This window comes from Aquarana catesbeiana, linkage group LG03 (genome assembly GCF_042186555.1).
Source record: "Aquarana catesbeiana isolate 2022-GZ linkage group LG03, ASM4218655v1, whole genome shotgun sequence".
NCBI classification, from domain to species: domain Eukaryota; kingdom Metazoa; phylum Chordata; class Amphibia; order Anura; family Ranidae; genus Aquarana; species Aquarana catesbeiana.
The window spans coordinates 130,426,859-130,454,512 of record NC_133326.1 but is presented as its reverse complement, the minus strand read 5'-3'; the positions used below and the strand labels follow the sequence as shown (position 1 = coordinate 130,454,512).

General features: G+C 41.7%; 1 protein-coding gene across 1 annotated transcript in view; it reads left to right on the top strand.

Moving 5' to 3' along the window:
* MAPK8IP2 (mitogen-activated protein kinase 8 interacting protein 2) overlaps nucleotides 1-27,654 on the top strand; it is a 102,762-nt gene that overhangs the window by 22,574 nt on the left and 52,534 nt on the right. Inside the window, exon 2 of the mRNA XM_073619229.1 lies at nucleotides 15,798-15,903. Coding sequence (XP_073475330.1) covers nucleotides 15,798-15,903 — 106 coding nt within the window. The remainder of the gene's footprint in view (nucleotides 1-15,797; nucleotides 15,904-27,654) is intronic.

Below are 27,654 nucleotides of genomic sequence, written 5' to 3'. Positions count from 1 at the left end.
CACGCCTCAGATCAGCCCCAATTCCTGCAACTCCACACCTCAGATGAGCCCCAATTCATGCACCTTCACATCTCAGATCACTGTCCCCGCTGCAAATCTGTTTCACCACTGTACTCCCCTGGCCATCTGCCCCACCACTGTAACCCCCTGCACATCTGCCCCACCACTGTAACCCTTTGCACATCTGCCCCACCACTGTACCCCCCTGCTCATCTGCCCCACCACTGTACCCCCTGCTCATCTGCCCCACCAATGTACTACCCTGCTCATCTGCAACACCAATGTACCCCCTTTCTCATCTGCCCCACCACTGTAACCCCCTGCACATATGTCCCACCACTGTACTACCCTGCACATCTGCCCCACCTCTGTACCCCCTTTACATCTGCCCCACCACTGTACCACCCTGCTCTTCTGTCCCACACCACTGTAACCCCTGCTCACCTGCCCCACCAATGTTCCCCCTTTCTCATCTGCCCCATCACTGTACCTTCATGCACATCTGCTCCACCACTGAACCATCTTCTCATCTGTCCTAACACTGAACTTATCTGTTCATCTGCCCCACCACTCTAACCCCCTTTCTCATCTGCCCCACGACTGTACCTCCTGTACATCTATCCCACCTCTGTTACCTCTGCTCTTCTGCCCCACCACTGTAACCCTCTGCTCCTGTGTTCCACCGATGTACCTCTTTTCTCCTCTGCACATCTGCCCCACCTCTGTACCCCCCTGCTCCTCTGCCCCACCGCTGTAACCCCCTGCTCATCTGTCGCACCACTGAACCCCCCCTGCTTATCTGTCCCACCACTGTAACCCCCTGCTCATCTGCCACTTCACTGTATCCCGTTTTTCGGTCCCACCGCTGTACCCCCTTCTCCTCCCACCACAGTACCTCCTGCACATCTGCCCCACCACTGTACCCGCTTGCTCTTCTGTCCCACCACTGTAACCCCCCTGCTCTTCTGCCCCATCAATGTACCCCTTTTCTCTTCTGCCCTACCACTGTACCCCCCTGCACATCTGCTCCAACCATGCTCTTCTGTCTCAATACTGAATCACCTTCTTATCTGTCCTAACACCAAACCCATGCTCATCTGCCGCACCACTGTAACCTGCTTTCTCATCTGCCCCACCAATGTACCTCCTGCACATCTGTCTCACCTCTGTACCCCCCTGCTCTTCTGCCCCACCTCTGTTCCCCCTGCTCTCCTGCCCCAGCACTGTTCCCCCTGCTCTCCTGCCCCACCACTGTAACCCCCGCTCATCTGCCCCACCAATACACCTCCTTTCACATCTGCCCCACTGCTCTACGCCCTGCTTTTCTGCCCCAACACTGAAACCCCCTGCTCATCTGGCCCAACACTGAACCCCCCTGCTCATTTGGCCCATCACTGTACCCCCCTGCTCTTCTGTCCCACTGCTGAACCCCCTTCTTATCTCTTTCACCACTGTACCTCCCTGCACATCTGCATGTGATGTGATGCAATGTACCCTCCTGGTCTTCTGTTCCACCTCTGAACCCCTCCTGCTCATTTTCCCCACTGCTGTACCCTCCTGCTCATCTGCTCCACCGCTGTACCCTCTTCTCATCTATGATATGCGTGATATGCAGAGTGGTAAAAGGAAGCAGAGATGAGACACATCTACCTGTCCTGGCACACTTATCCTCGCTGATCCACCTCTGTCTTCCAGCCCACGTGCCTGTAAGTGATGTCACATACCAGCATATGGAATGGATGCACAATGATGAGCTCAGGTCAGGGGCATTTTCTAAAAGCAGTGGGCCTGTGTGCAGGATCATAAGTTGGGCCCCCGCAGCTGAGAAAAAGTGGTTGGGTATGATTTTCATTGCCCCGAATACAGACTGTGGCTTAAAGGGACACAGAGTGCAGGGGTTCAGTAGTAAGTGACGCAAAGGTTCAGGAATAATTTCAACAAGGTTCCCAGAAGCTCAACAGTAATTCAATAAACTGTCAGCTGATTGGGGTTTTCTCAGTCACAGTGAAATCCCTTCTTTCTGAGATTGGTAATGACAACCAAGCAAGTCATCTTCCTCCAGATGGTGGACGGGGCTAGCAGGACTGTGATTGGCTTTAGCAGTGGCCAAGACAGTCATCCTCCTCCTGGAAACAGGAGGAAGAGGACCCCCCTAGCAGAACTGCACCCAATCTCTTCCCCATCACAAAAGCTGACGATCGCAGCTACAGCAAAGTTAGAGAACCAAACAATGTTTCCCATCTTTTACAATGTGTGGGGGCACAGTGTCTCCCCCTCAGTGCAGGTGCAGCGTGGGTAACTCTGAGATTGGAATGCATTAGTGTCTCACTGACACTTCCCTGCGCTGCTCTGCTGATGGGGAGGGAGTCGAGTGCTGGCAAAAGAGGCTTCATGTGCCGGGGGTTGCCCTCCCTTGCCATTGACTTTACTAATGATATGTTCTGTTAAACAATACAAAACATTGCTAATTTGTAACAGAGGGAGCTAGAAAAGGCAAGGCAACAGATACATGCCTAGACAACACTGTGAGTTCCAGAGACAACCAACCGCTTTGTGGACATTACAGAGTTCCTTACTCTCCCCTTAAATATTGTGATCCTGCAACTGCGTATGTTTCAAATATCAGATTTCACAAAGAACCTATTCTTATAGCAATACTATCAGGGCTATATTTCATATTTTCCAAATTTAAATTTCTGTTGTCTCCAAAAGGCTGCTTGATGGCTCTTTGAGTGAACATAGGCAGATATAAACCATACTAGAACATAGTAGGAAAATGCTGACATGAAAATGGAAGGATTCCTTTATTGCTCTCTTAGGCTGAATGGAACAAAGCTATCAATAATGTCCTCCCGGGATGTAATTTCACTTGTCAAAGTAGAGGTGGACCACGGGAACCAAAGAGTCTGGCAATTCAGGCCTAGCTGTCAGGACACTCTTAATACAAATGGAACCTGACTTAATTGTATTATTTTTTTCATATTATGACATGTATTTACATTATATCATGCTGCTTTTACTGATCGCATGATAGCAAGCTTTTGGCTGTGACTCTAGCCATGTGTTTTACTCTATCCATCCTGTCAGCTTCCCTGATTGATCTATTTTTATTGTTTGGTCAATAATTTTTTTTTTTTTGTTTTCTTTTACACATTGCTACTAATAATAAATGAATAAAATATTCAGCTTGTGTACTTTTCTTACAGCAGCGCATATAATTGCTGTCCACAAGGACAGCACCTATTTTTGGCCTAGTTTGTTTGTATTTTCCTGTGAGAAGTGGTAATCCTGAGCCCTTGTGTTCCCAGCATAAAGCCTTTGCTTTCCTAACTCAGTCTTAATGTATCTCAAACCTAGGCAATTACAACAGGGTGTATGATGAAACAATGCATACGCAAACTACAGTAAAAACAGCATGTCAAAATGATGAATAGATCCAGAGATATAGTTAGCTGAGGTTATATACACCACTGTAAAAGTCAAGATAGGACCAGAATAGGATAACAGGTAAAGAAAACAGCTGATATTTACCGATATGTACAATTTTAAATACAACGCACACTAAGAGCCGGTTCACACGGGGGCGACTTGTCAGGCGACCTAGCCGCCTGACAAGTCGCCTCCCGTTCTGTACAATGGAACCGTTCTAATCGGATCGACGCAAGTCGCTCCGACTTAGAAGAAAGGTTCCTGTACTACTTTGGGGGCGACTTGCATAGACTTCTATACAGAAGTCGTCTTGCAAGTCGCCGCGGCAGTCGTGTGCAGGTCGCCTCGGTGAGGCGACCTGCAAGTCGTGCCGCTTCTAATGTGAACAGGCGCTTAAGAAATGAATCCCTTAAACTCGCCTTGTCATAGGCTCAGTTTGGTAGAATATGTTACATAGTTACATAGTTACATAGTTAGTAAGGTTGAATAAAGACATCAGTCCATCCACTTCTACCTGATTGAGCACCCACAATTGTCCCCATCCCCGCATATTGCACCCCATCAATATGCTCATCCACTATATTATTATTATTATTTTTTTTTTTATATATATATTTAAGGTACCCATGTAGCACCATCAATTCCTTTCACTTTCATTCATATTTTATCCTATGACTAGTTAGTAATTATTTTTCTGCATGAAATGAAAATTTAAAGCTGTACTCAGTTCAAAAAAATCGACATGTGGTTTGCCCCCCTTCAGAATAGGATACTCATTTAGTCTGGGGGAAATGTAACAGAAAAAAAAAAATTAAACAGGGAGTCCCGCAAAATTTTTCTTTTTAAAAGTCAGCAGCTACAAATACTGCAGCTGCTGACTTTTAAAATAAGGACACTCACCTGTCCCCGAATCCAGCGGTATTGGCACCCGAGGCTGAACCGTCCCATCGATCCTCGGCAGCTGCAGCCGCCATTCTCTGTAAAGGAATCAGGAAGTGAAGCGTTGTGGCTTCACTTCCCGCTTCCCTACTGCACATGCGCGAGTCGCGCTGTGCTTCCTAACTGGTCCCCGCTATCTCCTGGGACCCGTGTGACAGGAAGAGGCATAGACTCCCATGGGAGTCTATACCGGAAGTGGGTACAAATACCTGTCTTAGACAGGTATCTGCACCCCCCTCCCCCCTGAAAGGTACCAAATGTGACACCGGAGGGAGGGAGGGTTCCGAAAAGCGGAGGTTCAATTTTTGTGTGAACCTCTGCTTTAAAGAAGACTTGCCCCCTCCCCCCCAAAAAAAAAAGTTTGGTCACCAATATCTTTGTCACAATCTTGGAGTCCATGTTCAAAAGTTAAATAGGATGGTAAGAGGAACATTCTTCCACATTCCTACCTGATTACCCTACCGGGGACTATGACAACCGCATCTAGCATAGTTATGGTGCATCCGAGAAGGTATTTTGCAATACAGGGGCCAGGCTGTCCTGGTAGGATTTCTAAGACTCTGCAGGCAGGCCGCAATTTTTTCTGTTTCATTATGCACCTTTTTTTAAACCCACCAATGTCATTACTGGGTCTCTGTGCTTCTCGGTGCTGCTTCTTTAAAATAGCAGGAACAAGTGCAGCCCACGTGTGAGCTGAGCATCTATGAATGAAATAACTGAAATTTAATGAATAAAATATGTGGGTAAGGGACAGTTCAACTTGGGAAGAAGGTAAAGATGGTGCTGGATGTCCTCCAGATAGGAAATGAGACTTGGGTCGACTTTTGCTTACAGTCTGCAGTGAAATCAGATAAGCCTGTACAACTATGCAAGACTGTAAATAAGGCTGGTGTTCAGCTTTAAGACATCACTGTTTACTAGGTATGTGCTGTGGTGTGTTCAGATCGTAGTCTGAACCCGCCGGAGCAAGGCCGTCAGAAAGTTGTCACTTCACTGGGCCTATTATCTATGGCCATGGCACTCCTCGTCTTGCAGTTGCACGTATTCGAGGGGCATGTATACATGTGACCGTGAGCCAGGAAATGCCTCGGACGCGTGTGGTTGGTCAGTACAGTGACAGCTTTCTCATTGGGTGGCTCAGGTGAGTTTGGACTAGGATCTGAACATGCCCCAGCTCATCCCTCCTGTTTACAGGCTAATTTAACCTCCCTGGCAGTAAGATTATGTCATATTTTTGATGCTGAAAGCGGTACATTGTTTTGCATAGAAATTTGGCGTTTTATATTGTAGGCCTGTAATTCTTAGTAATAACACACTTAAATCTGTCCAAACAAGAGTCTAGTAGACATCCCAGGTATGATAAAGTTTGAAACACAAAATCATAAATTATACTCTAATAAATAATTATAACAAATAATAATAATAACATTCATTCAATAATGTAATCAAATCAAAAATATTGAAATTTGCTCAGTTGCAGAATTGTCGCTGTCGTTACTTTCAGTGTTTGATGACTAATATCCCCACAAATCACTATCGCTCAATTCTGCAAGTAATTCTAATTTACTATCGCTGTTTTCTAGCTGGTTTAAAACCACTTTTGACGTAAAGAGATACTTTTTGGTTGCTATGGACAATCTCCAGTTTCCAGGCAGAAAGAACAGTATATATAATATAAAACTGCATGCAGGGCACTGGAAAAAGCATTAGGGACAAAAGGCAGGTGAAATAATTTGATACGGTAATGTAATCTGTACGATTACAGTGTACTGTATGTTTTATGTGTTTTTCACTTTTTGAATTTGGCGCCGGGATCCTCCCACGTGCGTCATGATGCTCACAGAGAACGGAGCTCGGCACTGTGATAGATCGAGCGGAGTACACAGCTCGCGCACACAGCGGGGAGACATCACAAGATCCTGGGGACAAGGTGAGTAACTTTGCCTTGATCCTTCGATGCAATCCCGAGTCTGGCTCAGGGTTACCACTTTTGGTAATGAAAATTCACCCCGAGCCACAATCTGGAATACCGCTTAGGAGGTTAAAGCATGTTATGCACCTTTGTGAGTTGAGCCGTGTTAGAGATATGAGTGATGTAAGATGCAGTATCATAAAAATAACAACTGAAAAAAAGAAAAAAGTCCTTGTGAATTTAGCTTAATGCATGCTTTATAAACAGTTAATTAATTATTAACCTATCACAAGGAAGGGAAATCAATCTGTGTGTGGTTTTATTATCAAAGGAAGAGAATAGGAAATGGTTTCCATCTGAAAGCCCAACTCTATGAAAATAAAAAATCCAATGCTCGCTATGTCTAGGGGAGTTGAGGTATATCTTGCAGAACAAGCTGTATCACTTACCCATCCCCCCAGTCTGGGGCATTAACCCTGTATTGTATGTTTATGAGGCTGGAATGTGAACGGAGACAGTTGCAGCTTAAAGAGGGGTTGTGGAGGACTGGCCACAGTGCTGGAGGGAGCCTGCTGGCGCGAGGAGTGAGGTATTTTCTCCTTAAACCTTTGTCTATAGACTAAATTAACAATCAAAGCATTTTTTAAGGTTCTTTTTTTTCTTAAAATAATAACCATGTTATACTTACCTGTTTAGTCCAATGGTATTGCACAGCGTGGCCCAGAACCTCCTCTTCTGGGGTCCCCCCGCTGGCACTCTTGGCTCCTCTTGTTGTGTCTGCCCCCATAGCAAGTTGCTTTCTATGCAGGCAGATGTGTGGGCTCACTCCTGAGCCAGGTTGTGTGCATCACTAGACATGCAAAGTGTGGCTCAGCCATCCCCCCACTCCCACCTAACAATATTTGACTGACAGCAGCAGGAGCCAATGGCTCCCGCTGCTCTCAGCCAAGCTTGTGAATGCAGATGGAGGAAAAAGCAGGGCATAACTCTGTATCGAAACAGGACTCTGGTAAGTATTTAGGGAGGGAGAACAGCAACTGGAACTTTTTTTTTACGTTAATGCAAAAGGCTATATGCCTTTACAACCACTTTTACTCTAGGATTGCAGGGGAGCCCCACTACGAGGGTGAATTTTTAAATTTTTTGGGATTTAAAGTGCATTTGTCCAGTGTGTTAGAGTTGTTAATGGATGGTGTTAGGTTGAATCCATAGGTTCTCATTGATGTTCACATAGTGAAGTATAGCCCACCAGACAAAGGCTGACATGACTGGCTTACAGCTTTTTGCTTGATTAATTATAATGAGACTCATTGATTTCTATTGATAAAATAGAGTGGTCATTCCAGTATGTTCATAGATGAGTCATCACAGGCACAATCAAGGCAGGATTGATTTATTAGGAGCCTAGGAGCACAAATACTTTGACACCTTAAAACCAGTCCAGGCATTAATGGTACCCTAAACATCCCTCTATGTGGATCCCCACACAGACACACACCAGAAATAATTAGGCTAGACCAATTAATTGTAACAGAAGACCTATCCATGCCAAAGTTATCAGTGGTGCCATTGCTAGAATCTTGGCAATGTTACCAAAGGTACCATTTAATAGATAAGAAAGCATGATGTCAGATACCTTTTAGTAAAAGTCTAAATTATGACAGTTTAATTTGAAGTGTTACAGGACAAATGTCAGAATTTTGCCAATGGTACCAGATTAAGTATATATTGAAATGGAATAATGGCTGAATGATGGTTTTTATCATAAGTTCCAAATTTAAAAAGAATAAAATACCAAGGATAAGAAACTACTAGATCTACAATTACCGTAAAACTACAAGTCCCAGCATGCCCTGTCAAGCTCCTTGGTTTTCAATACCTTATACATGATTTAGCTTTTTAGATAAGATGTGACAACAAGTATGCTAAAATTGTGGGAAATCTACTGGCTTGCTTTTAGTACAGTATACCTAGTACCGGGACAGTTTCGTCCAGTTCCCAGGGCAAAGATGTGGTACTGCGCCCCTCTCCACCACTCCTAATGCATGCCATTTAATAGGTGTTCCGCCCCTCCTTGTGCCTGTTCTCTGTCCCTTTGCATTGCCAGTCCATGGTTGACATAAAGTGTGGACTGCACATGCATGGCCAGTTGCTTGCTTTCTAGTTGCCCATGTACAGTGTTATTTGTTTCGGCTGTGGGCAGATTGGGTGGAGAGTGGGCATGTTGGAGCACAGTGTGGCAGCAGTAGCTGTCAGAGAAGACAAGATGCTGCGGCCTAGCTCTGTTTACTAGCCACTGATCTAGAGCTTGTGTGCAGTGAAGACCCCTCCCCCCTCCCACTGCTGTGCCTTGTGTGGCTACCCTTCTTGCCCATCCCTTGTTCTGGCTCTGAGTATACCAATGGCCCCAAAGGCTGGAAGGATTATTTCTCCTGGGTATGTTCACCCCACTATTGTAACTGGATGCCTGCTCTTGGGAACGCCTCCTCACTTCTTTTTCTTCCAGACTCTAGAACTAAATCTTGTTGCCATGTTGGACCACCCTCAGTACTCATCTAATTTGCATTTGGCAAATTAAGAAAAATAAGGCAATTTGTATTTTGGATGATGTTCCAATTGAAGACATTCTCAAACAAGCAATAAGTAGAGCTCTCTTCCAGGCCCATAAGTTGATTTTCAGACACTGGAAGGCTGCCAAGGATGCTTGTGCAAATTTGCTAAATTGTGGTCCCCTTGGCTACATACCCCAGGACTTTCTCCTGTAGAATACATTTTAGACCGCCTACTTATTTGATGTACCATTGGCTGCCGATAGTTCAGATGACATTACTGAGTCTATGTTTCCAGGATGGAATTCAATAGCGGTGTAGAGATTATGGCCAACTGAGTATGAGCCGTAAAATATGTGACGGTAATTGGAACCATTGTATTCTATCTATGTATTTATGATGTGCATACTCTGGAACATGTACTGCTTTGTGATGTTTTGTTTTTCTTTAATAAAAACTTTATTGGAGATAAAAAAAGAAAAATAAGGCAAAAGCTGACAGATAGCCACCTACAATATATACAGACTAATGCCCCGTACACACGGTCGGACTTTATTCGGACATTCCGACAACAAAATCCTAGGATTTTTTCTGACGGATGTTGGCTCAAACTTGTCTTGCGTACACACGGTCACACAAAGTTGTCGGAAAATCTGATCGTTCTAAACGCGGTGACGTAAAACACGTACGTCGGGACTATAAACGGGGCAGTGGCCAATAGCTTTCATCTCTTTTTTTTTTATTTATTCTGAGCATGTGTGGCACTTTGTCCGTCGAATTTGTGTACACACGATCGGAATTTCCGACAACGGATTTTGTTGTCGGAAAATTTTATATCCTGCTCTCAAACTTTGTGTGTCCTAAAATCCGATGGAAAATGTGTGATGGAGCCTACACACGGTCGGAATTTCCGACAACAAGGTCCTATCACACATTTTCCTTCGGAAAATCCGACCTGGGTACGGGGCATAAGAGTTCTTACCTTATCGCACTAAACATGTTTGGTTGGCAGGGAGAAATATGCTTGATTGGCAGAGAAAAAAAGAATGGCTTTCCCTTGCTAATAGGACGAGTGGTCTAGCTAACAGGTGCCCCTTCTGCTCTCCCTGAGCACTCAACATAAGCCCACTATACATGTTAAAATCAGATTGTGCAATCCATAGATGTATCCAAACCATGTAATGTGAGGGTGTACTTATTATCCAATCAACCTGTCTCCAGTCAGGCAGTCCATAGCACTACATAGTTGCTGGTGGTTGTACACTAAGCTTGTAATGTGTATGGTGAGCTTTGAAAACAGCCTCAGATGCAGCTGATTTTTATGTTTAATAAAAAGGCTTGGATTGAATTACATTTGTACCTCTTCTGATTCCATGGCTGGGTTCACACTGATGCAGCCATAGGTCCCAGCAGGGGGTCCGGTGCAACCTTGTACACTGATTCGGGCACCCTGGCCATGAAGGACTACATTTCCCGGCAGCCCCCCCGCGCCGAGGACAGGAAGCAGAGACTCTGCTAGTGAGTAGTCACGTGTGGCTTCCGGTGATCTGTTTTCCTGAGCGCAGAGAGGTTGTCCTCCTTCCTGCCTCTTCGGGGTGATTTCCTCGGGTCTGGATGGTGTGTTGTTTTTTTCCTGGTCATTGTTCAGTGAAGAGTCATCCTGTTTTCCCCGTATACGGAACACCGCCTGCTCCGGTGGATGAAAGCATGAGCGATAACGATGACATCGAGGTGGAGAGCGACAAAGAAAGCTCAAGATTTTACTCCTCGGGTTTGATGACCTGCCACTGATCCATTTGATATCGAGGCCCCCAACCTTTTAACATAATGGAGCTATCTGGGTTTGATGGTGGTCCGGAGTGATATTCCTTAACAGCTTACCCAGACCCTCTGTAGCGGGGGGTCATGGGTCTCTGGTAAGCAGTCAATCTCTAGATTTGGTGATGGTGGATCTGACACTTCATATTATCAACAAACCTACAACATTTTTCAGCACTTTGGGTGGTCATCGCATTCATTATATGGACTTTTAATATGTCTCAAAGATTTGCACTAATGCACACGATTATGCACTTTATTACATGTGTTTAATACATTTTTTAAGATCAACTATATATATGCTCCATATATTCACATGGTCTTTCTTTGCACTTTATGATGATCAACTGTCATTTATATATATTAGCGCAGTTTCACATTTTCTTATTTACACTGATTCGGGTGAAATCGGGTCCGAATTTTTGCCCAAATTCGCACCTGGAACAGAGCTAGAGACATACAGGACCCTTTTCCAATGCAGACCAAGGCGGAGCTGTGGGAAACGGCTCCATTGAGAGCCAGTCACAGTCTCCTGTTATGTGAATTGGATGCAGGGAAGCCGGCATTCAATTTGCATAAGTGTGAACCCAGTCTAAAAGAAAAGATTTGCAAGAAGCATTCTGAGAATAGCTAAATTTACCCGAAAACAGAAAAAATAGGCATTTTGCCCAAAATATGAATTTATTATTTCCTGCTATAGAAACCGATCAAGTATATTATTTATGAGTGTACAGCGAGGCGTTTAGAAATCATATACAGTATGTGGTGCATACGTTGTTTTCTGCTGCTCTAGCACACACTGTGTTTGCCAGGTCTCAGATGCTTTCATGTTCTGTCTCCTCCTTGCAGCTCAAAGATGGATCTCGGTAGGGAATTAAAATATGTTTCCAATGACAAGCTTAGTGCAGGCTAAGTGCGACAGATAATGATGCAAAATGATGGGGATATTTTAGTTTGCACATCATAAAAACATCAGACAGTATGAAATCACACCTTTTTTCTTCTTGTACCTGTGCTGTCATACACAGCATTATTTAGGTTTACAAATATCCTCTGTTTTGTGGCTGCTGCTTCTTGTCTGAGATCAAAGTGTTCTGTCTGCACAGACTAATCTCTCGCTTTACTACATGCATTTGTTTTTCATGTCTAGTTGGTAATTGGGTGTCTTTTCTTCTTTAGCTCTGTCTATGTTTGGTGTGTTTTTCTCCAGAGTGGTTACATAATAGCTTGCTTTTTCCTGTATTGACATATACATTCTTTCCATGGTCAATGGATAACATGTTATGCAGTAAAGTAAAAAAAGAAAAAAAAGCACACAAGCAATTAAAATGACCATTTTAAAATCTTGCAACGTCTGCTGGTTTCATATTTGTAAAATTCTTAAGACTGCAGGGTTTTCTAAAAAAAAAAAAAGTGGAAAATCAAAAGTTCTGAAATATTAGGACTCATTTTAAATCCCAATTTCTTTTTCCTTCAACTTTTTACACATTCTTTATGTATTGAAATAGCATTAGGAATAAATACAGTTGACATCATGTGTAACGGCCATAGGCATCAAATATACAGGTAACAATGGAATTAACAGTTCAATAACATGGAGAAATATCAAGTTAATGCATGAAGTGGTAAAGTGTGAGCAGTAAGTGGTCACCAAGAAATAACCAAAGTAAGACTGGTAGATAGGGACAGTGGAGGCAGGGGGTCAGGGCTAGGGTGGGTGGGAAGGGACACAAGTAGCGGTACAAGGAGACTAGCTAGACAGGAAGAGCCACGCGCCCCACCACTAAGGTGAAAAAAAAGTGGGGAGGATACTAGGGGTGATGTGGAGGTAAGGTTGGGGCAGGGAATAGGGAGAGGTAAAAAATAGGGGGAAGTTGAATAATTTCCCTTGGGATTAAATTTAAAAGAGCAAACAAAAGTCCTGGATGGCTTAACTCTAATGTAAAAATGTATATAAAAGCAAAGGAGAAGGCCTTCAAGACATACAAGGCTGAGGGATCATCATCAGCATTCAGACTTTACAAAGACATGATATGTAAGGGTGCAATTAGGGCGGCTAAGATAGAACACGAAAGACACATAGCGGAGGTGAGCTGCCATGTAGATAAAGGAAGGCCCGTAGACGTAGTATATACGGTACTCACTAGGGGGTGAACCTCTGGGGGGAATCTAGGATGGAAAAGTACCTGGGGGTCTTAGTAGATGATAGGCTCAGCAATGGCATGCAATGCCAAGCTGCTGCTAACAAAGCAAACAGAATATTGGCATGCATTAAAAAGGGGATTAACTCCAGGGATAAAGTGATAATTCTCCCACTCTACAAGTCTTTGGTCCGGCCTCACCTGGAGTATGCTGTCCAGTTCTGGGCACCAGTCCTTAGGAAGGATGTACTGGCAATGGAGCGAGTACAAAGAAGGGCAACAAAGCTAATAATGGGTCTGAAGGATATTAATTATGAAGAAAGGTTGCGAGCACTGAACTTATTCTCTCTGGAGAAGAGACACTTGAGAGGGGATATGATTTCAATTGACAAATACCATACTGGTGACCCCACAATAGGAATAAATTTTTTTTGTAGAAGGGAGTTTAATAAGACTCGTGGCCACTCACTAAAATTAGAAGAAAAGAGGTTTACCTTAAACTGCGTAGAGGGTTCTTTACTGTAAGAGCGAAAAGGATGTGGAATTCCCTTCCACAGGTGTTGGTTTCAGCGGGGGGCATCAATAGTTTACAAAAACAATTAGATAAGCACCTGAACGACTGCAACATACAGGGATATACAATGTAATACTCACATATAATAACACACATAGGTTGGACTTGTGTTTTTTTTAACCTCACCTACTATGTAACTATGTAAAAAGTAATCTGAATCTGGAGAATGGCAAGTAGGAGCGCTTCTGCTAGAAGAGTCCTCCAGGTGCTATATACATTCAGGATCATCCAAGGTAGCAGGATAGCAGGCTGACAGGCACTCGAGCAACACAGGAGAGAAGCAGGCTCTGGATAGACAAAGAAATGCAGAGAAAGGTGCTTCTAAGCTGGCTTACCATTTTGGGGTTCAGGTTTTGAAGAAGGAGCCTTTGAGCATGCTCCGAAACTAGTCACCTCCCTACGGTGTTCCACGTTGGTTTTAGGAAGTGCGGCAGCCATCTTGCTCCTCCAGACCCTTGGTTCTTGCAGCTGCTGGTCAGCACAGTGACAGGGAAAGACCATCTCAGGAGGACTCCATACATTGATGAGCCTGTTTTTGTTTTTAACAAGAAAGAAATGTTTATTCAATTTTTACAATACAAGCGATACATATACACAGTTGTACACAGAAATATTGTCGCATGAGTTGTCACAAGACGAATCAGCGACATCTTGAAACAGTATAAAGAAGTACAGAGGTGTTGAATTACATCACATTAGGAGATGAGATCAAAGATAATAGGTTCCAGGAATATTAGTTGAGAAGGTCTTGGAGATGGGGGGGAGGGGAAGGGGGGGGGAGAAGGGTGGGACTGGGAGGGAAAGGAGGGGGGGGTAATGAGCCTGTTTACTTTGTAATCCTGTAAGTGTTTTTAACCATTGCCTTTTAATAAAAGTGCTGACATACTGCACTTAGAAGCGCCTTTCTCTCCATATCTATGAATCTGACTGGTCAAAGGGCTAAAGGGACAGTTATGAGTATCAGTTTGGCAATAAGGGGGGGGAGGAGTGTGGGAAGTGTTAGGTGGTAGTAAACCAAAGAGGAGTCTTTTAAAGTAAAATCCATCCAGTAAAACCAAGTGGTTTGGAATTTGGAATCCGTACTGTTGAAGAAACTGGTCAGGTTCTTCAAAATATATCATATCCTCAGCTCAGCAGATCCATGGTTATATGGGCAGTGAGGAAGAGGACTTCCACAACTTCCCACCACTTTTATTAATGCCATCAGTTATTGATGAGGGTCAGATTAGTGTTTGGAACAGGGATGCTTCTGCAATTAGCGCATTTATTGTTAACATTCCTCAAATAAAAACTCCTGATTTTATTTATTGTGATCTATAAGTTTTTAATGAAGAACTTGTAGAAATCCCATTGTAGTAAAATGTATTTGGTAAGTGAGTGACCTTTATTGCATGAGGTGCTATTTAATCACCTTTCTTTTTTATTATTGTTATAATAATATAGTATAGTTTATATATAGTAAAGCTGGCCATACATGGATCGAAATTTGGCTGGTTAAGCAGGACTGAAGTCGATCTATCGATCTGCTTTTTACAAACAGGCTTGTTGGTATATTTTCGCGTAATCAGCGCATACAGCCAATTGGCTGCATCGCTGATCAGTGTATTCTAATGGAGGGGGGTGCCGCTATCAGAATACAATGACACGGTGTGTGTGGATGGGGAAATTGGTTCAGTTTTTTTGTTCAGCTGGCTAGCTGAAAAAAAACAAAAAAACAAGTATTGCCAGCTCAAGGATTAATCTGTTTTGTTATTTGTTTCCATGGTTGATTATATTATTTGACAGTTTATTTATTTTGACAGTAATACCACATGTGCAGTTATATACAGTAGCTGTAACAGTTAATTCTTACTTCCACATATGTTCTAGCATATGTTTCTGCGACACGGTATTTCTGTTCTTATATGTACCAATTTATTCCAATTTATTTCATCCATTCCCAAGTAAAGTAATAAAAGATTGGCTTGGCATATAAGCAATACTTAGAAATGCAGAAAGTATTTATTATAAGAAATTATAAGATATGCACCTCAAAATTCACATAAATATATAGTGACATCCTGATATTTAGAGATATCAGACTAGACTCAGAACAAGTTTTTGGAAATGGTTTCAGTTTTTATTTTCATAAACATAAGCATTGTTGATGACTCATTAAAAAACTCTGTCAGTGTGTATCCTTGTCCATTCTTTTCTATTGTAATTTTCCTCCTGACTAATATTGGTAAAATTAGAAAAATGAGTGACACCTTATTCTGAAACATTTCACCAGTTCTTTATATAAAACACCAATATATCAGGAGGATTTTAACACGTAGAGTGTTGTTTAGTGCCGCAACAACAGTATTTTGTAAAAAAATGCATTTGTACTTGTATCCACCAGTGCCATTTTACTTTAGCTTGTGGTTTTTCATGTCGCTGTTTTTTTGCATTAGGCCATCGCAAGATATCAGTTTGGAAGAATTTGATGACGAAGATTTGTCAGAAATTACAGATGACTGTGGAATTGGACTGAACTATGACTCAGATCACTGTGACAAGGTAATAATGGAGCTTTATGAAGAAATTGCTCAGTGCTGGTATTAACAGTAATGTATTAAGTAATCACACTTTGCAAAATTAAATTTTGTAAAAGATGCATATTAAACATCTTTTACTCAGGCCAAGTTTAATTTTTTTTATTTTTTTGCATTATTTATCTTAATTTATCTTTAATTTTTTTTTTTTTTTTCATTATCATATATTTTGCTGTATCCTTTTTTAGACTAGGTGTCAATGCCTCCTTTGTGTATAATGACAGGCATATGCTTCCTGTCAGACAATTGACTGAACATATATCTATAGAAATGTGTCTGTGGCTTCCTTTGGAAATAAATGAACAGAGCCTCATGTCCGTCTTTATTTTTTAGGCAGCTATCCTCGATGGGGGCGCTAGCTTAAAAAACAACAAAATATTTAGTATGTAAATACGTTCAAGAACAAAATAGAGCTATATAAAAAGTATGTTAGAAATATGTAGAAAAAAACTGGAAAATGTTGAACTTTACTGGTACCAAGAGAAGGACGCTACATTTGTTATGATAAAATAAAAATATTTATTACAAAATGATAAAAGAAAAAGTTAATAAAACATACATTCATGTGACATAGGACAATATCTGCCAAAAACCAACATGTCTTTCCAAAATGTTCCAAGAGGTCGACGTGTTTTGCATAATCACTTCCTCGGGACCTTAATATCTTGGCAGCAAAGAAATTTGGCCTATACAAAAAAAGTTACAGAAATCAATACTTTAACATATGTCAGAGATCCGTGCAACATGCTGTATCTCATGTGTCAACTCATGTATCATCACAAGAGCGTAGTACAAGGAAGGTTCGGCCCCAAAACCCTATCACCCTGCAAAACTCTCCAATGCCTCTGTATAATTCTTTTAATCACATAGTGCTGATTCGAATATGTGGTAAGGAAAGCAAACTTAAAGCTATCATCATGATTCTTAGACTTTGATATTAACAAATCATCTCTATTTTTATCTAGGGCCATTTTAAATGCTCCTTCTACTTCATCAACCTCATAGCCTTTCTCTAAAAAATTTATTTTAAGGAGAGAGGTTTCATGCAAAAAGTCATCTTGGTTGGTGCAATTCCTCCACAACCTCAGAAATGGTCTTTTAGAAAAAAACTTCAACCAAGCTTTATGGTGACAGCTCTTAGTATTGATATATCCATTCCTATCTGTCTCTTTAAAATAAGTTGATGTGATAATACCACCATCAACAATTCTAAGTTTCAGATCTAGTAAATTAATCTCGGATTTACTAGCCTCATGTTGCAAGACAATGCCTCTATCATTACTATTCAGCATGGACATAAAATCATCTAGAGATTCAAAATCCCCATCCCATAGGAGGAGGACATCGACTATATACCTTTTACAGAAAATAAATTCTGGTCTAGGTTCCTGATAGCCCTTACTATTGTCTGCTACTGGAGAGTTTTCCTGAAAATGGCTATGGACCAGCCAGTCCCTAAATGATCTACCTTTCCTATAGGTCAGCTGTGGATATTCTTTATTATATTTTTGTAGTATAGGATCACCAGTTAGGAGGTGCCAATATTTACGTATGGCATCTTCCACAACTCGGTGAAGACTAGACAATGTGGTGAGGATCCTAATGATCTCTATTTTCTTGATTTCTTTTTTCACAAACAACATATAATGTCTGTCTTTCTGTTTTGCTTTGTTATAGGCTTTCTTTAGGGTGGTTTTGGCATAGCCCTTTAACAACAATCTGGACCTCAGTAGTTTTGCCTCCTTCTAAAACTGTTCCTCAGTAGAACAGTTTTTAATTTGTAAATATTGCGAGTAGGGTATATTCCTAATTAGAGGTTGTGGGTGGGTGCTATCTGCATGGAGTATAGTGTTTGCAGTGGTGGGCTTTCTTAAATAAGGATGTGCCCAAAGTGCCATCTGGCTGCTTGAATATGTTCAAATCAAGAAATGGCAATGTGAAATTATCATATTGCATAGTGAAATTTAAATTAAATCTATTTACAGCCATATCCCATAAACTCCTGCAACACTGTCCTATCAGAATTCCATACCAAAAAAAATCATCTATATACCTGCACCAGCATATTATGCTGGACAGGTATATAGAGGCAGACTCATCAGCAAATAGATCCTGCTCCCATCCCCCCAGTTACAGGTTGGCATATGATGCGGCACAGAACGTCCCCATCGCAACCCCCTGCACCTGGAGGTAGTGGGAGCCGTCAAAGGTGAAAACATTCTTGGTGAGAATGTCATGTAAAATTCGCAAGACAAAGGTATTATAGGGTTGAGCTGATAATCCTTTCTCATTCAAAAACGACCCTATTGTATGAACACCTAAGTTATGGGGGATACTACAATAGAGAGCCTCTACATCAATAGTTACTAGGATGCTGTTAGGTAGCATTGTAACATTGTGTAATTTCCTTAAAAGGTTTATAGTATCCTGAGTATAGGAAGGGAGACTCAGAACATGAGGGCACAAGAAGGCATCTACCAGATGACTCTCTTTCTCTGTTTTCACCCCAATTCCTGAGATAATAGGCTGGCCCAGTGGACTTCTCAAATCCTTATGTGTTTTTGGTAATGCATAGAAAGATGTAACTCTGGCATATGCGATTTAAAGGGCCTCATAGACATCTTTGTCAATAATCCCATTTCTATATGTATCACCAGTAAGTGTATCAAATTCATTATTAAAATCCAAGATCTTCCCCTCTTGGATTCTCTCATACCAATCTTTATTAGAGAGAATATCAAGACACATGCATTTATACATAGGTGTATCCATCGTCACCAAGTTTCTTCCCTTATCAGCCATCTTAATGGTTAAGCTCTCATCGCTCTGTAGTCTGCCTATTGCCTGCTACTGCTGTGATGATATATTATTCCGGGGTGGACTACTGAGGTCCAGACGCTTAATTTGCGATGTTGTTTGGGATAAAAATGTACAAATATTTGGATTGGTTTGTAGCGGAGGGAATTTAGTAGATGTTTTCTTTATTTTTGGTGGTAGAATAGGAGACTGTGTGTGAGAGGAGAACTCCGGATCATTCTCAGGGGAAACCCCCCTCAAGGGAGTCTCCCTTCGCCATTTCATTTTCACTGAGTAAATCCATTAGGCCCTTGAGAACCATGAAATCCCTGACCGTGAAGCCTTTCCATTGTTCTTTTTCAATTTTTTCCTGTTTATTCTTTTTCCTTTCATCATCATAGAGATATTTATGTAAGCCTACGTGCAAACAAATTGAAGTCTTTTACTACCTCAAAGCCATCAGTTTTCATCTTAGGACAAAAGCTTAAACCTAGACTTAGTACTTCAGGGGTCCCTGAGGAAGTCATGTGGTAGTGACGATACGTGTTGGGTGGAATCGGGTGACGTTGTGCATCAGGGGTATACGGGAGCCACAGCCCCACTGGAAGTAGGGAACAAAGGCATTGTCTCTAATTTTAATGTAAGTGAATGCTTTCAATACATTGTATGTGTTTAAAACACTACGCAATGGGTGGTGAAGGAGGAGAGGAGGGAGTTTTTTCTCTTTTTTCGTTACTGTAATAGATACCCACAATATGTTGGATGGGAGTATACAATGTTTATGTTGCCTCCCCCTTTGCCTTTTATTTGGTGTATGATAATTTTGATAAATAAAGAATAAATTAAAAAAAAAACCAAACCACTACGCAATGGGAGCATGTTCATTTTAATCGAGGGGCGGTGGAGGAGTCTTTTCCATACAGTCCACTTAAAAGTATATAGTGAAACTCAGAGAGGATACCGATCAGCTGTCCGAATTATGAAGTACTCCCCAGCTGGGGAAGGCAATGTTGGACCTATTACAGGTCTAATATACAGTGAGCGCAGTGGTGAATAGGTGACGGGGATTGCTGCACATGCATACATTTATAGACCCGTACAGTGAAAGTTGCAGAAGGTTTAAAACTAAGGAGCACCTTGTTTGAAGATTGAAGAATGTATTAATATCTATGAACTTTACTTTGAATTAATTGTTATTGGATGAATATTTAATGGTTTATTTTAACCCTTGAAGGATTATGTTTTTGTGATTCACTTATGATGATTTAAATAATTTAGATAATTGTAACCAATATACACTATAATATACATCGGATTTACACTTTTTTGAGTTGTGGGAACACAATTATTTGGTTTGCAGCTGTCACATGTAGAGTTTGTGATTTTTCTGAGATAGCACGGGATAATACACTTATTTATTTTAGACTCAGAACATGTTTTTGGAAATGGTTTCAGTTTTTATTATCATAAATAGGGTTGAGCTGAACGCCTCCCAGTTCGGTTCGCACCAGAACTTGCGAACAGGCAAGAAATTTGTACGAGCATGCAAACACCGTTAAAGGCTGTGGGACACGAACATGAAAACTCAAAAGTGCTAATTTTAAAGGCTTATATGCAAGTTATTGCCATAAAAAGTGTTTGGGGACCAGGTCCTGCCCCAGGGGGACATGTATCAATGCAAAAAAAAAAGTTTTAAAAACTGATGTTTTTTCAGGAGTAGTGATTTTAATACTGCTTAAAGTGAAACAATAAAAATGAAATATTCCTTTAAATATCGTGCCTGGGGGGTATCCTTAGTATGCCTGTAAAGTAGCGCAATTTTCCCCTGTTTAGAACAGTACCACAGCAAAATGACATTTCTAAAGGTAAAAAAGTCATTTAAAACTGCTCGCAGCTGTAATGTATCATCGGGTCCCGGTAATATAGATAAAAATCATTGAAAAAAACGGCATTAGTTCCCCACCACAGTCCATTACCAGGCCCTTTGGATCTGGTATGGATATTAAGGGAAACCCCACACCCAAATAAAAAAAAAATGCATGGAGGTCCCCCCAAAATCCATACCAGGTCCTTCAGGTCTGGTATGCATATTAAGGGGAACCCTGCGCCAAAATTTAAAAAACAAATGGCGAAGGGGTCCCCCCAAAAATCCATACCAGGCCCTTCAGGTGTGGTATGGATTTAAAGAGGAACCCCGAGACAATTTTAAAAAAAAAATGGCGTAAGGGCCCCCCCAAAATCCATAACAGACCCTTATCTGAGCACGCAACCTGGCAGGCCGCAGGAAAAGAGGGGGGGACGAGACGAGAGTGTCACCCCTGAACCATACCAGACCACATGCCCTCAACATGGGTAACATGCTTTGGGGTCGCCCCCAAAGCCATGGGGAAAAGAGCCTCATTCCCACAACCCTTGCCCTGTGGTTGTGGGAGTCTGCGGGTGGGGGGCTTATCGGAATCTGGAAGCCCCCTTTAACAAGGGGACCCCCAGATGCCGCCCCCCATGTGAATGGGTAGGGGTACATTGTACCCCTACCCATTCACCAAAAAAGTGTCAAAATGTTAAAAATGACAAGAGAGATTTATTAAAAAAAAAAAAAACTGTCCCGTGATGTCCATTCATCTTTGATCACAGCGTCTGGCGACCCGATAAAAAAAAAAACTGAAAAAACTCCGCCTCCATGAGAGGCTCCTGCTGACTGAAGCCTCTTCGCTATGACAGCTCTTATACAGCTGAGGGCGGGGCCACCAAATTACGTAAATAGGTGACCCCCCTGAAGTTATGTGACGTCACGTAATGTCAGAGAGGGGCGCAGTCACCCGTTTACATCACCGGGTGACCCTGCCTCAGCTATATAACAGCTGTCATCTTGAAAAGGCTTCAGTCAGCGGGAGCCTCCCATAGAGGTGGAGTTTTTTCCTTTTTTTTTTTAATCGGGTCATCGGATGCTGTGATTGAAGATGAATGGACATCGCGGGGCAGTTTTTTTTTTTTAATAAAGGACTTGTCCCAAATTGTCTCTTGTCATATTTAACATTTCGACACTTTTTTTGGTGAATGTGTAGGGGTACAATTTACACCATACCCATTCACATAGGGGGGCTGGGATCTGGGGGTTCCCTTGTTAAAGGGGGCTTCCAGATTCCGATAAGCCCCCCGCCCGCAGACCCCAAAGCACCCTCCCCATGTTGAGGGCATGTGGCCTGGTACGGTTCAGGAGGGGGGCGCTCTCTCATCCCCGCTCTTTTCCTGCAGCCTGCCAGGTTGTGTGCTCGGATAAGGGTTTGGTATGGATTTTGGGGGTCCCCTACGCCTTTTTTTAATTTTGGCGTAGGGTTCCCCTTAATATCCATCCAGATTTTGGGGGGACCCCCAGGCAAAAATTATTTTTTTTAAATTTGGGTGCAGGGTTCCCCTTAATATCCATACCAGACCCAAAGGGCCTGATAATGGACTGGGGGGGAGACACATGCTGTTTTTTTCAATGATTTTCATCTATATTGCCAGGATCCTACAATACAATACAGCTGTGAGCAGTTTTAAATGACATTTTTTCCTTTACGAATGTCATTTTGCTGTCTCATTCATAAAACTATGTACGGCTGCCATGTAAGTAGCCTTACATAGTGTGGGGCATGGACTCAGCCCCCTGAGCCATGATTGGCCAAAGGCACCCTGCCTTTGGCCAATCATGGCTCTCACAGCAGAGCGCACCATGATTGGCCCAAGCATGCAGGTCAGGTGCATGCTTTGGCCAATCAGCAGCCGTCAATGCACTGCAATCTCGCAGTGCATTGACGGTCTCGCCGTTCATTATGGCGTGTTCCACGGGTGCTCGAATTTCCAGCGAACGCCCCATGATGTTCGGTATTCAGTGAACGGGCAAACACCCGATGTTCGAGTCGAACATATAACTAATCATAAAGATAAGCATTGTTGCCGACTCCTTAAAAAACTGTCAGTGTGTATAGCCACACTACTATATACTACTAATAAACTCCCAGCTATGGATAGGGGGATTTCCATAGACTTGTCCTCAGATGTTTCCTGCATTGCAGTGTGATTTTTGGCTATATACAATTACTAATTGTGAAGGTCATCTACATACTACATACAGTAGTTATCAGATGTTTGAAGCTACAAGTAATTACTGTAGTCCTAGTTTATCCGGCTCAGCTAGTGCACTTTTAAATTAATTAGCTTCAAGTTCTTTTTGTCAGAATATCAGAATCAATTTTTTGCTTGAGCAGATTACTTTAATCAGCTTATCACAAGCAGTGATTAAAGGATTTGAAATGCTATGATAGAAAATGTGAAGTTAACTTTTTCAGCAGACATCTTAATATATATGAAAATAAAATAGATTGAATGTCAGGAAAGTGACAATTCACACATAAATCCAGAATTAAGGTCTTAAATGTCTATAGACATCATTTACCCCACAATGGAAGAATTCTACAATATAAGCCAATGCAATTTGTTCAAATTGGGCAACATTTAAGCACACATTTGATCATTTCTCAGTGGAAAGAGATCACTGTGAAAGTCCTGGCAGTTAGCACCAATAATACCTACTTTTTTTTTTAAACCACATTAGTTATGTCCAACATCAGTGCTGTTGATTGGAGCAGTGTGCAGGGGGGCATGTCGGACCACTGGAGATCCAAGTCGCTGCTTTTGTGTGAGAACATTGATCAAAATCGCTAATGAACTGCCAGCACAGAGTGTTGTAACCCTTGCTGCACCAGATAGCATGGAAAAAAACAAAGAAGGCATATTCATTCATTTATATGCCTGACTGCTTTACCATAATAGATACAGAAGGTTTAACGGGGCTTTAATATATTGCTGCTCAGCAGTCCTTGTGGTGGCTGCATTTGTTTTCCCTTTTTATTATTTTTTTTGCCTCTATTTTATATTTGAATATATTTGTATTATTTTCAAGAAAAAAATTACAAGGGCAAACATAAATGCAAAGCATACAGTAGATAAGAAATAGGATATAGACAAGGTCCACAAATATGTTAGGACATCAAAAAAACCTGCATACTGTAAGTGACAAGTGATGGATCCTGAAATTTGACCTTTGAGACACGATGGAACCATCAGCATATAAAAAGTATTTTAAGTAGAAAAAGAGAATGAGGAACAGAGATGGTACAATAGTAAACCAGCATAAAATAAAATGTGGGTCAGACTTCCAAAATGACTTTGCCTATATTTTAACCCAGTGATCTTGCCAGTAACACAATTCCGGTCCTAGGGTGACAATGTTCACTTACCCCACTGTATCTATGGGGGATCAGCCTTGTCACCTTAGGACAGGAAGTCTTTTAGGATTACAGAATATCATGGAGTAGAGGGAATGTTCTGTATTTTTCAGAGAGAACTAGCAGCAATGCTGACTGATGACCATCAGCAGAGGTAGACAGATAGCAGTTCACATGGGGAACTGGAGAAAGTGAAGAGAAAGGAAACCAAACAGATAAGAGGCATGGAGGAACTCAGCTATGAGGAAAGATTAGAGGAACTGAATTTATTTTCTCTTGGGAAGAGGAGATTAAGGGGGGATATGATCACCATGTATAAATATATAAGGGGTCCATATAGTGAACTTGGTGTTGAGTTATTCACTTTAAGGTCATCACAGAGGACAAGGGGCCACTCTTTATGTCTGGAGAAAAAGAGATTTAATCTCCAAATATGGAAAGGCTTCTTCACAGTAAGAGCTGTAAAAATATGAAATAGACTCCCTCAAGAGCTAGTTCTGGCCAGCTCAGTAGTTTGCTTTAAAAAAGGCCTGGATTCTTACCTAAATGCACAACATATAACTGGATACTAATATTTCTAGGTAAGGTTGCCCAGTGAATATCCGATTGCCTGTTGGGGGATCAGGAAGGAATTTTCTTCCCCTGCTAGAGCAAATTGGATCATGCTTTATTGTTTTTTTTTTTTTATTCCTCTGAATCAACTGTGGGTATTGCATTGTGTATATGGAGGTTTGTGCGTGTGTGTTTTTTTTTTCCTGTGATTTGAACTGGATAGACTAGTGTCTTTTTACTAACTCTACATGCAGGGCGCCAGACGCATGGATTCCAATGGCGAGGGTGTGTTTTTTTGAAGCTCGTGATTAAAGCCAGAGGCTCTAATAGGCTTCAAAAAAGGGTAGGCTCGGGGTGCAGAGCACTGCGCACCGATCCCACCTATTTGTGTGACAATAGCGAATGAATATTCGCTATCACCACACTGATCCTACTCCAGGCCAATCAGGAAGAGGGTCTTGAGACCCTTCACCCGATTGGCAGAAAGGACAGGCGATCCTATTGGACGCCTAGGAGGAGGGAGGAGCCGCACGGCTGAAGCCGCCGTGATGAAGAAGAGGAGGAGAGGATACAGGAGCCGCTACCCACCGCTCATAAGAGCCTACAACCCGCCGCCCGTAGGAGCTCGCAACCCGCCCCTAGGAGCCCACAACCCGGCCGCTGCCCGACGCCTATAGGAACTTGCAACCTAGGTGGGGTAAGTGTTGGGGGGAGGGGTGCCGCCGACTGAACAACTGGGGGGTGGTTGTTTGCCATTCCCCCCAAAAAAACTCACCAGCCGCCACTGTTGAGCTAAATGAAAGAGAAAAGTGTTCCCTAACGCAGTAGCAGCCACACATGTTACAGACTTTATTGGTAATTTTCTTTTTAAAAAATCACTTTTTCCAGAGTTCCTCTTTAACCTTTCAGGTGTATGCTATACACAAAAAGCTAAAGATATAGCAAAATGTAATGTTATTGCCAAATACTATATCTTACAGTTTTTATGGATATTTTACCTTTGATTGGCCTACTTAATTACACAGAGCAAGTGCAATGGCTGCTCAAAATGCATTTTTTTAAGGTGATAGGAATAGTTCAGATATCAGTAGCGGTAGATGCATGCTATATGTGACATGACACATCTGACACAAGGTATGGGATGAGTTGAAAAGGTTATCCAATGTGCTTGCTAGAAAATCCCTATACTGTGCATGCCAAGTACATAATGTTGTACGCGGTATCATTCCCTGCTATGGTCAAACCTGACACTGAGCAGTGAACAAAGTGCCTTCGCGCTACTATGGATGAGTGCAAAATATTCATAAACAATTTGAAGGTGAAAGTGCATAAATAAATGCAGCAACATCTATTAGTGTGACACAAACCACTGATAAATGAAATAAATAATAAAGTGATTCTGCGCAGATATTGAAATAGTGCCAAAATAATACATTTAAATATTTTAGGAGAGCATCTAAATTATTTCCATATTGTATAAAACCACGTGGTATTTAAAAAATAAAATACAATAAAAAATATATAAAAATATATAAAAAAAAAATTTCACAAAAATATTATATTTCAAATGGGAAATATTCAATCAATAATTTATATAGCAATGACACTGAGCAGACTCTTACATAGGCAGCCATTCATATACTGTATGTTTGTAAATGTCATTACTTGCTCTGTAATACTTTACTGGTCCTTTAAATCTGTTCGCTGATTGCTGCACTTCTCAATCTTTAAAACTGCCTTACCCACAATCTTCTGCTTTCATCAGCACATCTACTACCATCAACAGATGGCATTTCTCTGATAATTCCAGTTGAAGGGTTTTATTCAGTGGTTACTAAGTAGTTCTGAGTACTAACAGTTATATATCGTCATTAATGAAGAACCACCATATGACTACATAGAACTGGTTTAATGGAGATTTGTCAAATAAAGCTGAGCACAGTATAATATACCTGGTGCAAATGTTTCTGACAATTCCTTGCACAATGAAAATAACTGATATTTCCTTTCAATACAGAATTTATTGAACATACAGCTAGGGACTCAGCAGACTGAAGTCAAAGTAAATGCTATCATAGCTGCTGGCTCTCAACCCCTTCCTATTCAGTCATCGTACTAAAACTGATTTTTAAAGTAAAGTTAGCCCAATTTTTTTTATATTGTGAAAGATAATGTTATGCCGAGTAAGTTGATACCCAACATGTCACGCTTCAAAATTGCGCCTGCTCATGGAATGGCGACAAACTTGTACCCTTAAAAATCTCCATAGGCGGCATTTAAAAAATTCTACAGGTTGCATGTTTTGAGTTACAGAGAAGGTCTAGGGCTAGAATTATTGCTCTCGCTCTACCAATCGCGGCGATCATATGCTGGCGCTACTCACGTATGCGTTCTCTTCTGCATGCGAGCTTGGCGGGACGGTGTTCGTTTAAAATGTTTATTTATTTTACCTTTTATTTTTACACTGTTCTTTAAAAAAAAAAAAATTGTGTCACTTTTCCTATTAATAGAAAAAAAGCATGACAGGACCTCTTAAATATGAGATCTGGGGTCAAAAATACCTCAGATCTCATATTTACACTAAAATGCAATTAAAATTTTTTTTTGCCATTTGAGAAAAAAAAATGGCTCTTTAAGATCTATGGGCGGAAGTGACGTTTTGACATTGCTTCCGCCCTGCAATGGTATGGAGACGGGTGGTGGCCATCTTCTCCTCACTCGTCTCCATACCCAACAAGAAAAAGGATCCGATCGCCTCCACCACTGCCGATGGCTCCAGTAAGCGGCGGAGGGCACCGGAGTGCGGCAGGAGAGGGGGGCCGCCGCAGAGACTTCTATTATCGGAAACCGGACCGCCGGCCGAAGAAGAGGATACCAGGGTTATGCGTCCTTCAAAGTTAGGACGTATATCGGCGTGCAGCGATACGGAAGTGGTTAAACAAAAATTGTATGTTCTGGTATCGTTTCGAGAAAAATTTTCGTGTTTGTCCCTTCTGATAATTTTGCATGAACTGTCGTGATCGGCTCTCGAAAGCTGTGTACTAACGTTCAGATTATCGCACAATCACTTCTAAAAGCATTTTTTTGCATCCGGTTTT